Source organism: Microchirus variegatus, assembly GCF_963457635.1.
Source record: "Microchirus variegatus genome assembly, chromosome: 16".
In the NCBI taxonomy this organism is placed as follows: domain Eukaryota; kingdom Metazoa; phylum Chordata; class Actinopteri; order Pleuronectiformes; family Soleidae; genus Microchirus; species Microchirus variegatus.
Window position 1 is genome coordinate 2,656,812 of NC_139817.1, and position 18,433 is coordinate 2,675,244.

An 18,433-nucleotide genomic window follows, 5' to 3' on the forward strand; every position below is an offset into this window, starting at 1 on the left:
CTCTATTCTCACTATTTTGAATGTGTGTGTGTGTGTGCGTGTAATGACGCTGGTGACCTCACTGTGGCGCCGCACGTGCTGAGGGCCATCACTTAACTTCTGATCTGTTAATCCCGTTAGCTCAGACACTGAGCTGCGTCTGTCCTCGGGGGGGCGGAGTTTGTTGTCCACTGACCCCGCCCTTGACCTTAGAGACTGTGTGTGTGTGTGCGTGCGTGCGTGCGTGCGTGCGTGCGTGTGTGCGTGTGTGTGTGTGTGTGTGTGAGTGATTAACGTGGATTAGCAGCAGTCGATGCAGCCGAGCAGCAGACGGACGTCAGCTTTTTGAGACGTGAGTAAACACACACACACGTATATATGTATACAGTGAATATTAGTATTGGAATATATATGTGTGTGTGTGTGTGTGTGTGTGTGTATATATATATATATACACACAGATGTGTGTTTCATATCCTCGGTTGTTTGTGTGTAGTTTTGTGATAGTGTACAAACGTAACCATGGCAACAACAACATTTAAATTACATTTTATTTTCTTAACAGAGTATTTCATTGATGATCTTGTGTGTGTGCGTATATATGTGTGTGTGTGTGTGTGAGTGTGTGTGTGTGAGTGTGTGTGTGTTGGTGCTTGTTACCGATGGCTCGACTCGCTCTGAGCTTCTTTGTTTCTATTCACGCTGAGGATGCAAATGAGAACATGGTCATGTGACCAACTGCGGTGATGTCACCAAACAAATAAACAAACATTGTCGTGACAGCGACGGTCAGGAAACACAAGGAGGCGGAGCTTCAGGGTTCTGTAGGTTCCTTGTTTGAGGTTGTTCTGATTGACGCTGTGGACGAGTGAGTAGAGCTTAGTAATGACTAAATATGTAGTCCTAACCCTAACATATTGGTCTTGGTTGTGGTCCTACCAAGACCACAACCAAGACCATGTCCATGGTCCTGGGGGATTATATAGACGTTTGTCAGAAGAGCTAACATTAAGCTAACATGCTTCCTACTTCCTGTCCGCTCAGTCTCTCTCCACCTGGAGGCGCGCTGGAGTCCACTTGCGACATCATCAAAAGGTGACGCCCCTTCCCATGGTGACCTGCCTTCCTCCCGGGTCGCCATGGGAGACCGGTCTTACCCAGAGTGCCGCGCTCAGGAGCTGTTCGACGAGTTTGCGTCGGCGGCGACCTGCAGGGCGGCGCTGCGCTCCTTCGCTCAGCTGTGCGAGCACCTCCGGCTGGACGAGAGCGCCACCGAGAGGCCGCTGTACCGCGCCGTCAAGGAACGCCTCAACTACTGGAGGGCCAACGCTCTGTGGGCCAAACTGGACCGACGGGCGGCGCAGCCGGAGTACGATAAGGGGCGTGTCTGCAACAACACCACCGTGCGTGCTAGCTTCTCTGATCGGTCACCCGTGTTCCAGTCCCCTTGATTTTTCTTGATAAGTCTATTTTCAATTGTCCCCAGTGCGTGATCATCGGGGCGGGGCCGTGCGGCCTGCGGACGGCGGTGGAGCTGAGCTTCATGGGAGCTCGCGTGGTGCTGGTGGAGAAGCGAGACTCGTTCTCCCGCAACAACGTGCTCCACCTGTGGCCCTTCACCATCCACGACCTGCGCGGCCTCGGCGCCAAAAAGCTGTACGGAAAGTTCTGCACCGGCTCCATCGACCACATCAGTAAGCCGTCGATATGTTACGCGCCCTATCGCGGGCGAGGGACGATGTCAATGGCGCCCCCCTGTGCTTCCTGTGTGCAGGTATCCGTCAGCTGCAGCTCATCCTGCTGAAGGTGGCCTTAGTGCTCGGCGTGGACGTTCACGTCAACGTGGAGTTCAAACACCTGGTGGAGCCGCCGCAAGACCAGAGCAGACGTGAGACCGAGAACCTTTACCTGTGTGTTTGTTGTTTACTTGTCCTTTTACATGTTTGTTTACCTGTTGTTTACCTGTCCAGGTGTGGGCTGGAGGATGCAGGTGAGTCCTGAGTCTCATCCCGTCAATCGGCGGGAGTTTGATGTCGTCGTCGGGGCGGATGGACGCAGGAACACACTGCCGGGTACTAAAAACGTCCGGAGTCGTTCAGATTGGACGATGTTGACGATGTTGACGATGTTGACGATGTTGACGATGTGTCGTTTGTGAACAGGTTTCAGACGCAAAGAGTTCCGTGGGAAACTCGCCATCGCCATCACCGCCAACTTTAAGAACAGGAACTCCACCGCTGAGGCCAAAGTAGAGGAAATCAGTGGCGTGGCCTTCATCTTCAACCAGAGGTTCTTCCAGGAGCTGCGTCAGGAAACGGGTTCGTTTAGGCTTACTTTTGTTTATATGTTTGCTATTGCTATGTTAGCATCATGGTACGGTTCGGTAGGGTGGAACCGGTCCAACCTACCGTACCGTTTAACTCTGGTACTCCAAAGGGAAGGGTGTCAAGAGACGGCACTTGTTATTTTGGTACTATTCCTAAAGGAAACGGCAAAAATAATACATACCGAGCCGTTCCGCTCGATGGAAACGCGGCTAACCATCATGCGTGTGTGAATTCATCAGGCATCGACCTGGAGAACATCGTCTACTACAAAGACGACACTCACTACTTCGTGATGACGGCGAAGAAACAGAGTCTGTTGGAGAAAGGCGTCATTGTACAGGTACGACGACGCGCAATGGAATAAAAACAAAACAAAGATGGCTGCCCGGCCCGCGCGACGTTGCTTCGCTAACGGGAAGCGTTTTTTCCTTTCAAGGACTTCGCCGACACTCGGCAGCTCCTCTCCCAGGGAAACGTGGACCATGGCGCGCTGCAGGCGTACGCCCGCGAGGCCGCCGACTTCTCCACCGAGCGCCAGCTGCCGTCCCTGGACTTCGCCATGAACCACTACGGTCAGCCCGACGTCGCCATGTTCGACTTCACCTGCATGTACGCGTCGGAGAACGCCGCCGTGGTCCGCCAACGCCGCGGACACCAGCTGCTCGTGACGCTGGTGGGGGACAGCCTGCTGGAGGTGAGACAGATGGGGGGGACAATCTTGTCCCACTGTCCGACCGACCGACCTTTCTCTTGTTTACTGTCCCACGTCTTTCCACAGCCCTTTTGGCCCATGGGGACAGGCGTCGCTCGTGGTTTTCTTGCCGCGTTGGATTCGTCCTGGATGATCCGGCGTTGGTCTCAGGGCGGAGCTCCCCTGGATGTCCTGGCAGAGCGGTAAGTGGACGCACCCGGTAAGACGTCGGTGAGCGACTGTCCTTCTCGTACCTAGCGGAGACTTCATTTTCTTTCAGGGAGAGTCTGTATCGTCTCCTTCATCAGACGACGCCGGAGAACATGCAGAAGAACTTGAGTTTGTTTTCCGCCGATCCGACGACGCGATACGCTAACGTCCAGCGGCTGATGGTCGCGCCCGCACAGGTACGTACGTCACACCCGCTCAGCTGCGTCAGGTCACGTGACGGTCGTACCGTTTGTTACCCTTTTGAGCTCCTGTTTATAGGTGAGACACCTGGTGGACACCGGCGAGGAGGCAGGGCTAAAAACACTCTGCGGTGACATCGTCCGGCTACCTTCACCTGGACTCTTCAGAGAAGGTGTCAACTTTAGCTCCTCCCATTGAAGTTTAACTCCTCCCTCTAATAAAGCTTTAATGTCTCTTGTGTTTTTTTCGTACAGAGTCGTCTTCTCGGACCAATCAGCTGCTGACCTGGTGTCAGGAGCAGACGCGCGGCTACCGCGGCGTCGCCGTTAGCGATTTGACCACTTCCTGGAAGAGCGGCCTCGCTCTGTGCGCTCTGATTCACCGCTACAGGCCAGACCTCATGTAAGCCGATTGTGGATTGCGTCTCGTCGGAGAGGACGCGCTCAGCCTCAGCGTCTTTGTTTGTCCCTCAGAGACTTCAAATCTCTCGGCGAGTTGTCGTCCGCCGAAGACATCACCTGCCTCGCCTTCGACGTCGCCGAGCGAGAGTTCGGGATCCCGCCTCTGATGACGGTGGACGAGATGTCGCGAGTCGGAGAGCCCGACTCTCTCTCCATGGTCATGTACCTGAGTCAGTTCTACCAGCTGCTCAAAGATGCACCGCCCCCTGCTGGTAAGATGTAAACAGCAATCTAGGGATACTTCCCCCCTGCTGGTAAAACAATGGAACTACAGTGTGATTTTTTTTTTTTTGCTTCAGGCGGACGGGGTCACAGCGCTGACCTCAGGTCAGCCATCATCACTCCGGCCTTCGTCCTCAGCAGACTGGGACACAGTCCGTCCAGGAGGAAGAACCCGAAGGTTTGTTTTGGTTCAAACGTACGTGGTATTTCTATATTCGGTCGCCTCACGTCGTGACTCGTGTCTGCAGGAGCTGAGAGAGTCTGCCGTGAAGAAGAGGAAGAGCAGCGGAGCGGCCGAAGAGCAGCAGGAGGTCGGCGTTTGACTCAAGTTACCAAAGAAACGTCTAAACCACCGTGTCGAGACTCCATCGTCTGTGTTGTCTCTTCTTCTGCAGTCACGTGACCTGAACGGCGGCGTCGTTGAAAAACTGGCGTGTGACGAGGCGTCGGCGGGCGGGTCCAAAGTCCGTCTGTTGGCCAATCAGCTGCAAGCGAGGCTGGACAAGAGCTCGCCGTCTTCAGCGTCCACGTCGGGTTCACGCCAACAGGTCTTCTGATCGTTCTGTGTGTATTTTGACTCAGCAGTTCTTTTATGCCGACTGAGCAGATCTTTTATGCCGACTCAAGAGTTCTTTTATGCCGACTGAGCAAATCTTTTATGCCGACTGAGCAGATCTTTTATGCCGACTGAGCAGATCTTTTATGCCGACTCAGCAGATCTTTTATGCCGACTCAGCAGATCTTTTATGCCGACTCAAGAGTTCTTTTATGCCGACTCAGCAGATCTTTTATGCCGACTGAGCAGATCTTTTATGCCGACTGAGCAGATCTTTTATGCCGAATCAGCAGATCTTTTATGCCGACTCAGCAGATCTTTTATGCCGACTCAGCAGATCTTTTATGCCGACTGAGCAGATCTTTTATGCCGAATCAGCAGATCTTTTATGCCGACTGAGCAGATCTTTTATGCCGACTTAGCAGATCTTTTATGCCGACTCAGCAGATCTTTTATCCCGAATCAGCAGATCTTTTATGCCGACTCAACAGTTCTTTTATGCCGACTCAACAGTTCTTTTATGCCGACTCAGCAGATCTTTTATGCCGACTCAGCAGATTTTTTATCCCGACTCAGCAGATCTTTTATGCCGACTCAACAGATCTTTTATGCTGACTCAACAGTTCTTTTATGCCGACTCAGCAGATCTTTTATGCCGACTCAGCAGATCTTTTATGCCGACTCAACAGTTCTTTTATGCCGACTCAGCAGTTCCTTTGCCGACTCAGCAGTTCTCATCATCAGCCCTCAGTGTTTGTGTCACTTCTGGTCTGACCCATAGGGGGCGGAGTCGCCCGGAGTCAGTCCCTCGGAGTCTGCTGACGCTGCTGATGCTGCTCAGCCGTCGCTGTGGAAACCGGTAAATGCAAAACACACACACACACACACACACACACTCTTGTACTTGCTGCATACTGAGGACCGGGTAAAAGTGCTGACAAAGTGAGGACCAGCATTTCCACAAAGTATAAATCAACACAATTACAAATATCTACTTCATGAAAGACATCTATAAAGAACTACTGGGTGCAGTTCCATAACATGTCTGCAGGTGGAGCCCCAGAGCAAAAAGTTCTGGAAAACTTTTTTTATTGACCAAAAATTTTTGGTCCGAAATTGGACAAAACCGTCAAACTATACTATGTCGACCAAAATTAAAAAAAACATTTGAACAAACATTTTTCGTACAAAATTTGAAAAAAACATTTTCCTACAAAATTTGAAAAAAATGTTTTCGTACAAAATGAAAAAAAAAAAAATCCGTACAAAATTTGAAAAAAAAAAATTTGTACAAAATTTGAAAAAAAAAATTTCTCCAACATTTTTTATCCAAAATTTGACAAAAACGTCATACTATACTATGTTGTCCAAAATGTGATTTCTTTTTTTTTTTGACAAATTGAGTATAGCATGTTTACAACCTAAGGAAGTGATTTCAATGAAAACAGAGTGAGGACCGGCCAAAATGTCCTCACTCCGTAAAAATGACCTCGCTTTGTTGGTTAAAAACCCTCACTGGTCCTCGGTATGCCGCAAGTACAAGAACACACACACACACACACACACACACACGTGACCCCTGACCCCTGACCCCTGTGTCCTCCTCTTGTCTTCAGAGGAAGCGAACCCTTCAGCAGGAGCAGATGAGCTTTCGCTTCAGGGAGAAGGTCAGGTGTCAGAGTGGCGCCCCCGGCAGGGACGACGAGCAGGTACGCCGCTGCAGTGCATTGTGGGAGTTACAGTGTGTGTGTGTGTGTTACAGTGCACTTTCCTCAGGCTATTTTTTATTTTTTTTTGTCTGTATCAGCAGTGTTTTGTTTTCAGGGAAACACTGACTCGTGTCACAAGTCGCAGCCTGCGGCGCTGACTGCTGACTCTGCACTTTAGCTTCTGTTTCACGCTCCACGCATGGGTCACAAGTTTATTCCGACGAGTGATTTATAGTCGCCTCGTGCTGCGAGTCCGGTGTAGCGTACATTTCCAACCACCCGGCGTTTGACACAGTCTGATCATCTGCGTCCAACTCGTCCTCTTTCTTCTGTTACACCAACTGTCCTCATGTCTAACCTCTGCAAGGTGGACCAAACCATCTCAACCGTGACTGTCCTGTCCGTCCTGGTCACTGGTGTCTCACCACTGTCCCCTTTAACTTTAGCTTCTGTCGTTTGGATTTGACCCACATTTGGTCAGTATCTTCTGACTCTGCTTTAGGGTGATGATGAAGATGCCGGGGATGTCGGGGAATTCCAGTTTACTCCTCCAGAACTCAACATTTTTGGCTAACTATGCTAAATTTAGCATCTTGGAGGAGCTGGAACCAACCCTAGCTGACGTAGGGCGAAGGGTGGCGGACAGAACCTGGACCGGTCCGTCACTGGGACAACATACGGCAGAATCCTTCACTCTCACAGGTCAATTTAGGGTTGCCCACCTAGCTTAATTATCCTCGGACTGTGGGAGGAAGCCGAAATGGATCGAACCTGGATCAGAATTGGTGACCTTCTTGTTTGTTTGATGCTTCTGCTGTTGCTAAAGGAGCTGCAGCGTCCTCGACCAAAGCTAACCCAAGCTAGCATCACCTTTTTTTGTGTCAACAACTGAACGTCTTTTTCTTGGGATACCACCACTGCCCCCTACTGGACTGGAGTGGAATAGAACGTGCGATCAGGTCCACGTGTGCAGAGTTAGACCGACGTCGACCTTCAGATTAAGGACAACGTTAACCGCGAGTTGTCTGCGTTGGATTTTGCGGCCGTCGACGCACGAATGCGGACAGACTTTATGTCTCCGTCTACTGTGAAAAAAAACCCAAACAGATAAAACTGAGTTTTAAATGTGATAATTTAAAAAACAAGCCGATTCAAAAAAGGATCAATGGACTCTGTGTGGAGTCTGAGCCTGAGGGGCAGGTTATTATAACACACGGTTCACATATAACTGTTTTTATTGTTTATGTTTTATGTTTATTTTTAAAAATCTGTCTATGCACACAACAACAAAAAGAAACGTTTAAGGCACAACCTTCACCGTCTTCTCGTCTTCCGTGTCCAGCAGCAGTGTCCAGCAGAGGGCAGCGACGTCTGCGTCTTCTGTCAGGACAGGGTTTACGTGATGGAGCGCCTCAGCGCCGAGGGACTGTTCTTCCACCGCAGCTGCTTCCAGTGCGACGTCTGCAGTGACGCGCTGAGGCCAGCGGGGTACGCCTTCGACCAGCAGCACGGTCAGTGTTCAGCGTCGGTTGATTTAGCGTCAAAGTGAACTCGGTGAAGGTTCTCAGTCGTCCAGGTCATAGTCTTCTTCAGTGGTTGGTGAGCTCTTGACTACTAACTACTAAAGTCAAGCTTGGGAGGGCTTGTTGGACTTTTCGTCATTAGTGGGATAAATTTATATATATATATATACATATATATATATATGTGTACATGTGTGTGTGTATATATATGTGTATGTGTGTATATGTGTATGTACATACATATATATATATATATATATATATATATATATATATATATATATATATATATATATATATATATATATATGTGGATATGTGTATGTATGTATATATATATGTGGATATGTGTATGTATGTATACATATGTGGATATGTGAATGTATATATATATGTATATATATGTGTATATGTATACGTGTATATGTATATATATGTGTATATGTATATACAGTATATGTGTATATATATGTGTATATGTATATATGTATATACAGTATATGTGTATATATGTGTATATGTATATATGTGTATATGTATATATACGTGTATATGTATATATGTGTATATGTATATATACGTGTATATATATGTATATATGTGTATATGTATATATGTGTATATATACGTGTATATGTATATATATGTGTATATGTACGTGTATATGTATATGTACGTGTATATGTATATGTACGTGTATATGTATACGTACGTGTATATGTATATATACGTGTATATGTATATATGTGTATATGTATATGTGTATGTGTATATGTATATGTGTATATATACGTGTATATGTATATGTGTATATATACGTGTATATGTATATATGTGTATATATACGTGTATATGTATATGTGTATATATACGTGTATATGTATATATGTGTATATATACGTGTATATGTATATATGTGTATATATACGTGTATATGTATATATGTGTATATATACGTGTATATGTATATATGTGTATATATACGTGTATATGTATATATACGTGTATATGTATATATGCGTGTATATGTATATATATGCGTGTATATGTATATATATGCGTGTTTATGTATATATATGTGTATATATACGTGTATATGTATATACGTGTTTGTATACACGTGTATATGTAAATACGTGTATATGTATATACGTGTTTATATACACGTGTATATGTATATACGTGTATATATACGTGTATATGTATATGTATATGTCTATACGTGTATATGTGTATATATGTGCATATACATCACTTCTGTTGGAGTCACCAGAGGAAAACTGTTGATATTTTTATGTCTGGTTCGTGAGACGTGCGAAGGGGGGAATCGTTGTTGTTGTTGTTTGTAAATGCAGAAGCTTCATGGAACAAATAAATGCCAGTGATGCGTACAGTCACCTCTTTATCTCTGATTTATCAGCTGATGATAAATGTGCGTGTCCGTGCGCGTGTGTGTGTGTGTGCGCGTGTGTGTGTGTGTGCGCGTGTGCCATTGCCTGTGGTCATTTTGTAATGTACAGATATTTACAATTCAGCTCTTTGTCGCGCTGTTAAATAACGTGACAGATTCACACACACGCACAGATTGTATATAATTACGAGTGAAGACACTCAGACATAATGTCCTCGCTCACCCCTCACACTGACCGTTACCTCAACGCTTAACTTAAGCCTAGGACGAACCGCGAAGTACACGCATGCACACACTATCTTCAACAAATCCTGATCCTTAACCCTAAACTCAACCGGTTCCTTCAGAGGTTCTGCCTCATTAGGACCAGGTTTTGGTCTCCACGAGGACAGCGTTTATGCCAGCGAAGCACAAATGCACACAGGGTTTGTATTGTGCGTCTCAGGCTTCAGGACAGAACGTTTCTCGAGCGTCCAATCAACGGCGCAGGCGTCACATGACCAGAGCGAGGCGGTATTGATTTGAACTTGATATAAAATCTTGCTGAAGAATCTCCGGCGCTCGAGTCTCAAGTCTGTCCTCTTTGTCCTCGTCTCAGGAACGTTTTACTGTCTCCACTGCTACGACCTTCGTCTGAGCGCCACCTCGGCGACGACGAGGAGGAGGAGGAGGAGGAGGACGACGACGGCGTCGGACGGAGCGACTTCACACCGAGCATCAACGGTAAGAGAAGATAAAGATCTGATTTAAGTTTTTCCACTGTGAACAATTACAGCGCGAAAGACTCTCGACGTCTTTAGGATCAATGGATCAGTTTCAATAAATGACTTCTTAGAAGAATAATCTGCTGATTTTTTGAAACCAAACGTTCACAGAAAGTCTGTACACACCTGTTCTCACACCAGTTCACACCTGTTCTAACAAACCTGTTCTTACACCTGGTTTTACTCCAGTTCTCACACCAGTTCATACCTGTTCTCACATATCTGTACTTTAACCTGTTCTCACACCTGTTCATACCTGTTCTTAAATCTATTGTCACACCAGTTCACATCTGTTCTAACAAACCTGTTCTTACACCTGTTCTCACAACTGTTCATACCTGTTCTCACATACCTGTACTTACACTTGTTCTCACACCAGTTCTCATATACCTGTACTTAAACCTGTTCTCACACCTGTTCATACCTGTACTTAAACCTGCTCTCACACCAGTTCACACCTGTTCTCATGTACCTGTACTTAAACCTGTTCTCACAACTGTTCATACCTGCTCTTACATCTGTTCTCACTCCAGTTCATACCTGTCCTCATACCTGTATTTAATCCTGTTCTCACACCAGTTCACACCTGTTCTCGTGTACCTGTACTTACACCTGTTCTCACACCAGTTCTCATATACCTGTACTTAAACCTGTTCTCACACCTGTTCTTAAGTCTGTTCTCACACCAGTTCATACCTTTTCTTGAATCTGTTCTCACACCAGTTCTTACCTGTTCTCAGATATCTGTACTCACACCAGTTCATACCTGTTCTCATGTACCTGTACTCACACCTGTTAATACCTGTTCATACCTGCTCTTACATCTGTTCTCACACCAGTTCACACCTGGTCTCACAAACCTGTTCTTAAACCTGCACTTACACCTGTTCTTATTCCAGTTCTCACACCAGTTCTCATATACCTGTACTTACACCTATTCAAACCTGTTCTTAAATCTGTTCTCACACCAGTTCATACCTGTTCTCATATGACTGTACTTAAACCTGTTCGCACACCTGTTCACACCTGTTCTCATGTGCCTGTACTTAAACCTGTTCGCACACCTGTTCTTATTCCAGTTCTCACACCAATTCACACCTGTTTTCACATACCTGTTCTTACACCAGTTCTCACACCTGTTCTCGCATACCTGTATTTAAACCTGTTCTTACCCTTGTTCGCACACCTGTTCACACCTATGTTGCACTGTTCTCAAACCTGTTTACACCTGTTTCTACATTAACTGTTCTCACATCTGTTCTTTTCCCGCCTGTATTCACATCTCTCTGTATTTCCCCAGGTGTCTCTAGGCTCCGCCCACCCCTCCGTGTCCACCGACTCTGTGATGTCGGCAGAGCGCCGTCGCTCGTCAGGTTAGCCCTCCTCACCCGTCGCAAACCTGTCGTTCTTGTCGCGCGTTCACACTGAGCGGTGGTGGTTAAACTGGAATCACTGTGGGCTTTAGTGTGTGTGTGTCTCTGTGTGTGTCTGTGTGTGTGTGCGGCTGTGTGCGCGTGTGTGCTGCAGTGGCGTCCGTGATGGCGGCGACGCCCGAGCGCATCGAGGTGGAGAACTACAGGCGGAGCTCGACGCTGCTGGAGGCGGAGCTGCGGGAGGAGCCGGAGGAGGTGTCTGAGGAGGTGCTGAACCAGTTCAACCTGAGTCTGGACCAGAAGCATGAGTCCAGGTCCAGATCTAGATCCAGATCCAGATCCAGGTCAGAAACTGGTTTAGTTTGCCCAACATAGAAGAGCTTTGGTGATGTTGCTAGCTAGATAATGTAGCTAACGGCCGCTAAATATACAGCCAACGTCATTGTTGACAGTTTGAAACGCTAGCTTAAAACCTGTGTTGCTCAACACGCCCTCATTTTAACCTCTTAAAGCAACAGGTTCTGACTCACATGGTTAAGAAACAAACTTTACCGTGTTAGCATGTAAGAAGCGTAGCTAAATGCCCATAAGTCAACTTCACGGAACATAACTCACTCCCGACACAAAGAAACTAAATACGAGCATGTCACGCACATTGTGTTAGCTTCATGCTAACAACCCCAGCTATACCCTACATCCCCACAGTTCGTAGAGATTTCTATATCCGACTAAATCTCACTGAACCAGGAGTTAATGTTTTTATTTATGGCTAATGTCATCCCTAGAAGAGCTTTGGTAATGTAGCTAACTGCCGCTAAATATACAGCCAACTTCATTGTTGGCAGTTTGAAACGCTAGCTTAAAACCTGTGTTGCTCAACACGCCATCATTTTAACCTCTTAAAGCAACAGTCACCACAGAGTGGGCGACCAGGTTCTGACTCACATGGTTAAGAAAACAAACTTTACCATGTTAGCATGTAAGAAGCGTGGCTAAATGCCCATAAATCAACTTCACGAAATACGAGCATGTCTCGCACATTGTGTTAGCTTCATGCTAACAACCCCAGCTATGCCCTACATCCGCACAGTTCGTAGCGATTTCTGTATCCGACTAAATCTCACTGAACCAGGAGTTAAAAACCTTTAACGTTTTATTACCGTAACTAATTTTATTTACGGCTAATGTCAGCCCTACTGCACGGACTATTTATATAGAAAGTTAAGGGGGCGGGGCTTAGCCATTGTAAACCGAGACCTTCTGCATTTGTTTGATGAAAATGAGTTATCTTTCCTTTGAAGTTGTGCTGCTGAGACTTTTATACGTGCTAAGAAAAATTTCTGTTTTTAGTTCCGAGGAGGAGGAGGAGGAGGAGGAGGAGGAGAGAGGAAGAGGAGGTCGACGCCGTGTAACGTCGGAGGAGGCCAAAGCTTCATGGAGGGAAACTTTGAAGCTTCACCTGAACAAGCGAGACGACCAGGAAGAAGAGGAGGAGGAAGAGGAGGAGGAAGAAGAAGAGGAAGAAGAAGAAGAAGGAGGCAGTGAGCAGGAGACCAGTGATGGTGAGTCGCTCTATCCTCTACTTGTTTCTGGTGCTATGTGTCTCCCCCTGCTGGTAGAAAGCAAGTACAACCCCTGGTCTTTGTGTTATAATGTGTTGTGTCCTGTCTGTGTGTTTGTGTTTGTGTGTGTGTGTCTCCCCCTGCTGGTAGAGGGCGAGTACAGTCCCTGGCAAATGGAGCGTCACTCAGGCCTGTGGCTCCTGTCAGAGGCGGAGTCAGGTAGACGCACCGTTGTCGTGTGATCGGATTAAAAGTGTCGTTCCATGTGTTTACATTTATTTTTCTCTTCCTGCTTCCCTGACTCCTCCCCCCTCAGAGGATGGGTTTCCTCCCCTTGTCTCCCGCAGCGTCTCCTCGGCGGCAGGAAGTGACATCACAGGCTCCGACACGCTTGTGGTGCCCGACTTTGCCGCCGTCGTGCGACCTGGCATCACTTCCTCCACGCCTTCCACCGCTTCGTACGCTACACCCGACTCCGCCCTCCACCACGAAGGCAGCGCCGCGGCTCCGCCCCCCACACACGTAACACCGGCCGTTGTCGCGGTAACGGTTGCCCAGAGACACGCCCCTCAACATCCCGCTGCGGACGCCGTCGGCTCTGAACCGCCTTTAGAGAGGCCCCTCCTCCCACACGACAAAGGGGCGGGGTCAGATGAGGTGGAGTACAGGACACACCCCTCTTTCCCTCCTCTGCAGGGTGGTGGCCGGGCGCTCCTCCTCCACCTGAAGGGCCTCAAGGAGGCTCCGCCCACTGGACAGGTGAAGGCTCGCGGGGGTGGAGCCAAAGCTCTGTGGCGTTCTGTGTTCTCCATGAACAAGGAGAAGAAGAAGAAAAGGGGAGGATCTTTGAAGAAGAATTCAGCCAATCAGAGGAGGCCTACAGGTGATAATGTCACAAACGTACATACATACAAACTCTTACGTCTCTGTGATGATGTCATAATACTACTTCCTGTCTCCAGCCTTACCAGAAGAGTCCGATCTGGACTCGTCCACGCTGCTGCAGAGGTGTTCGCTGACGCCGAGGAAGAACGTAAGAACCCCAAGAACACGATGGTGATGTCACACGGCCGATCGGAGAACGCGAGTTTTAAATCACCTGTGTGATGTTTGCAGCTGCGCCTGGAGCTGTTCGACCTCACGTCCGAGATCCAGAACGTCGCGATACAAGAAGAAGAAGAAGAAGAAGAAGAAGGAGAGGAGACGACGAAGAAGGTACAGAATATTTTACCCAGAATTCCCGGCTGCAGAGCGAACTGCCGGACTGAGCTGATGCTGCACTCGCACGGCTAACTTCGGTCGTTAGCATAGTTGTGTCCGTAATGGCTAATAACTAACTGTAGCACAAGGTTGAGGCATGTATGTATAATATGAACTGGATAGAGCTCCGCCCCCCTCTGCCTTGTAGACGATTTTTACATGGTGGCCACTGTGGGTACTGCAACCGAACGCCCCATGGAGCCCAAAAGCAATTTTCCCATTGACCGCAATAGTAAATAGTAGTAAAGAGACGCCTGTAAAAGTGTCCACAGGACACCTCGAGACATGGACACGGGCTTCTATAGAGCTTTATATGGTAGTGACACTACTGCGCATGATCTATGGGCCCCATAAACCGGAAATAAACGCGGAAGTCAAAAAACTTTTTTGGCATATGCGTTGGGTGAGCAGCTTCATAGGAATGAATGGACGCAAGGGGCGGTGCTCTATCCAGTTCATATAATACATCCATGGGTTGAGGCCATCCATTGTTGGGCACACCCATATAATGGTGGACAACCATTATAGGGGTGTGCCCAACAAAACTGTCCGGCAACAGGGAGAATGGACCTCTGTTTGGACCTTAAACACTTCATCCATCGTCAACTGCTCATTCGATATTGGGTTCTTTGGGTAGAAGCTCTGGCAGAGAACCCCACGCTTACCTAAAACTCCGGGGGATCGCCAGGCACTCCTCCGGGCCAGCAATTCCAGGATTGACCTCCTTAGAGGGGTGACTTGGTGGCATCCTTACCAGATTCTCGAACCACAACTAGCTAGTTTCTCCCAGATGACTGAGCTTCTCAACCTATCTCTAAGACCTCAGCCAACCTTCTCAGAAAACCAATTTCGGATGCTAATACCCACTTGTTCTTAGGGTCTTGGGTCCCTATCCCTGTTGTTGTTGTTGTTCAAGCCTCCTGTATGTACAGCATCAGACCTTTAGTCCTGCTTTTTTTTTTGTTGATTTGACTGTTGTCCTTTCATGTTTCTTCTTCATGCTTCTCAGCCTGCGTACGTTCCTCACGCTCTGGCTTTTAAACGATCGTATGCCATCAAGGTACCGCCACGATACGTCTTTGCCGCCGAGGTCTCAAATGTCGCAGTCTCACGTCCCCTCTGTTGTTTGTGTTGCCGCAGGGACGCCCCGTGAAGGACAGAGTCGCCGTCCGCGACTCCGACGGTCAGTCGTCGTGTCCGACGGAGGTGGTGGGGGTGGTCGTCGAGCCGAAGGAGGCGTCCAGTCTGAGCGTCAAGGAGGTCATGTTCCAACGGGGGCAAGAGGACGAAAACGAAAACGACGAAGACCTGGACGCCAGGATCACCCGGCGAGTCCAGAGAGTCGCTCGACAGCAGGCCAAACAGGAGCAGCTGAGGAGACTGCACAAGGCTCAGGTGAGTTCGCCAAGGAGCCGCTGCTCACATCTGAATCCAGCAGAGGGCAGCAGAGGTGACGCCGTCTGTTCTTTTCAGATCGTCCAGAGGCGACTGCAGCAGGTGGAGGAAAAACAGAGGCACTTGGAGGAGAAAGGGGTGATGATGGAGAAGGCTCTGAGAGGAGAAACTGGTACACAAACACACACACACACACAGACACACACAACATACTGACAAGTATATGTTATTTATACACTGATGTGTGTGTTTGTAGATTACTGGGCCGATGACAGTCCACATGTTGACCTTCATCTCAGAGGTTTGTTCATCTTCTGATTATTTATATCTTCTCTCTTGACTCTTACGGACTTTATAAACGGTCTCTTGGTTCTTTAGGACTTGGTAAACTGTCTCTTGGTTCTTTTGGACTTGGTAAACTGTCTCTTGGTTCTTTAGGACTTGGTAAACCGTCTCTTGGTTCTTTAGGACTTGGTAAACTGTCTCTTGGTTCTTTTGGACTTGGTAAACTGTCTCTTGGTTCTTTAGGACTTGGTAAACTGTCTCTTGGTTCTTTAGGACTTGGTAAACCGTCTCTTGGTTCTTTAGGACTTGGTAAACTGTCTCTTGGTTCTTTAGGACTTGGTAAACTGTCTCTTGGTTCTTTAGGACTTGGTAAACCGTCTCTTGGTTCTTTTGGACTTGGTAAACTGTCTCTTGGTTCTTCATATCTTGGTAAACTGTCTCTTTAGATCTTGGTAAACTGTCTCTTGGTTCTCTAGATCTTGGTAAACCGTCTCTTGGTTCTTTAGATCTTGGTAAACTGTCTCTTGGGTCTTTAGATCTTGGCAAACTGTCTCTTGGTTCTTTAAACTGTCTCTTGGATCTTTAGATCTTGGTAAACCGTCTCTTGGTTCTTTAGATCTTGGTAAACTGTCTCTTGGATCTTTAGATCTTGGTAAACCTTCTCTTGGTTATTTAGATCTTGGCAAACTGTCTCTTGGTTCTTTAGGACTTGGTTCTTTAGATCTTGGTAAACTGTCTCTTGGTTCTTTAGATCTTGGTAAACTGTCTCTTGGTTCTTTAGGATTCATAAACCTTCTCTTGCCTCTTCAGGACATGAGCTGTCTTGTGTCTGTTAGGACTTTTAAACCGTATCTTGTCTGTTAAGGGTCTCGTTAAACCATCTCTTGGTTCTATAGGACTTGGTAAACTGTCTTTTGGTTCTTTAGATCTTGCTAAACTGTCTCTTGGTTCTTTAGATCTTGGCAAACTGTCTGTTAAGGGTCTCGTTAAACCGTCTCTTGTCTTTTGTACCTTTCAGGTCTCGGTAAAGTGGACGACCCAGGTCTGATGCAGCAGTGGTTCGAGTTGGTCCAGCAGAAGAATTCTTTGGTTCAATACGAATGTGAGCTGATGATATTGTGAGTGTGTCGCCGTTGAGCTCTGCTCCATCAGAACTCTTTATGATCGGGATCTGGTCTGTTTGGACCTGGATCAGGGGCGTAGAGACTCACACCTGTGTTCTGGGTTTCAGTGCCCGAGAGCTGGAGCTGGAGGACCGACAGAGTCGCCTGCAGCAGGAGCTCAGAGAGAGGATGGCTGTTGATGGTAACACTTGCTAACTTCCTGTCAGCTGACCGTCACTTCCTGTCAGCTGACCCTAGCTGTGTCCCAATTCAGACATCCAACATTAAGTTGAGATAGAATAGGTCATTTTGGTTCACAGTCTGAATTGAGACACAGCCACACATTTTAATTAATGTCTCTTTTTTTACTCTAAAGTAAATGTTCTTGTCTCTTTCTGTCTCTCCTGGTCCCGGCCGTCCGTCCACCGTCCTGTCCCACAGATCACCTGAAGGAGGACTGGCAGCTGCTGGAGGAGCGTCTGATCCTGGAGGAGATGTTGGATGTTGTGGAGCAGAGAGACTCTCTGGTGTCCATGCTGGAGGAGCACAGACTACAGGAGGGACAGGGACACCTGGACCTGGACCTGGAGGAGGTCACGCTGACCTAAAGACTGGGGGGGACAAACCTGGAACTGGTCTATGTCGATATCAGTCTGCAGGTACTGAACCTGATCCCGTGGTCTGAATATCAGGAAAACCAAAGTGACCACAAGGCTCAAAGACAGTCCACTGATGATCCATCATTTCAGACATACACATTCATAGTCCTTCTCCTTGAGATACAGTCTAAATGTCCCTAATTCCATGTCCCTTTAGACATAATCTGATTGCTAATACTTTAGTCCATGTCCCTGGTCTTGATAATTTCATAGTCCATGTCAGATTCTCCCTGATCCACAGTCCCTTCCACATATTCCCCATCTCTTTGGACATAGTCTCTGATGCTTAACCTTGGAACACATGCCATGACTTTGACATAACTGGATCAGGACTTGGTTCCAGTTTTTCTACCATTTGAACACATTTGGTGTCGCTGTAGTTTAGTAACGACCACCAGGGGGCGTCAGTCACTCGCTGTCAGTCACTCACCTCATGTTCAAAAGTGTGAGGCAGACGGTGTCATGTTTTTTTTATTATTATTATTGATAAACTTGTTGCTAACGGCTAATAGCTAATGTTTGCAAAGAGCTGCTAACTGGTAATGATTCTGAAAGTCAAAGTAACTTATATCGAAGTAACCAAGAAAAAAAAAGAGTTTAAGGGTTTAAGTTTTGACCACATTTAAAACCATATTTTAGAGTTTTAAACTCAACTTTAAAAATGTCAAAACTGGGTTTAAACTGAAGTTTACAGCTCAGATTACAGATCTGTGCTCAGTATTAAAAATGTGTCTTCAAATCG

General features: G+C 47.2%; 1 protein-coding gene across 1 annotated transcript; it reads left to right on the top strand.

Moving 5' to 3' along the window:
* Positions 1–1,118: 1,118 nt before the first annotated feature.
* On the top strand, positions 1,119–17,640 carry mical3b (microtubule associated monooxygenase, calponin and LIM domain containing 3b; the record flags this gene model as incomplete). Its single annotated transcript, XM_083902848.1, has 30 exons — positions 1,119–1,382; positions 1,466–1,673; positions 1,754–1,867; positions 1,950–2,051; positions 2,142–2,297; positions 2,546–2,646; positions 2,743–3,000; positions 3,085–3,200; positions 3,278–3,404; positions 3,487–3,580; positions 3,663–3,810; positions 3,882–4,081; positions 4,169–4,269; positions 4,340–4,402; positions 4,487–4,639; positions 5,429–5,506; positions 6,264–6,356; positions 7,699–7,880; positions 9,889–10,013; positions 11,365–11,427; positions 11,582–11,771; positions 13,337–13,872; positions 13,952–14,022; positions 14,106–14,204; positions 15,259–15,309; positions 15,390–15,644; positions 15,723–15,816; positions 16,948–17,047; positions 17,161–17,234; positions 17,474–17,640. 30 exons carry the CDS (start codon positions 1,119–1,121, stop codon positions 17,638–17,640), a joined length of 4,383 nt encoding a protein of 1,460 aa, XP_083758974.1.
* Positions 17,641–18,433: the final 793 nt, after the last annotated feature.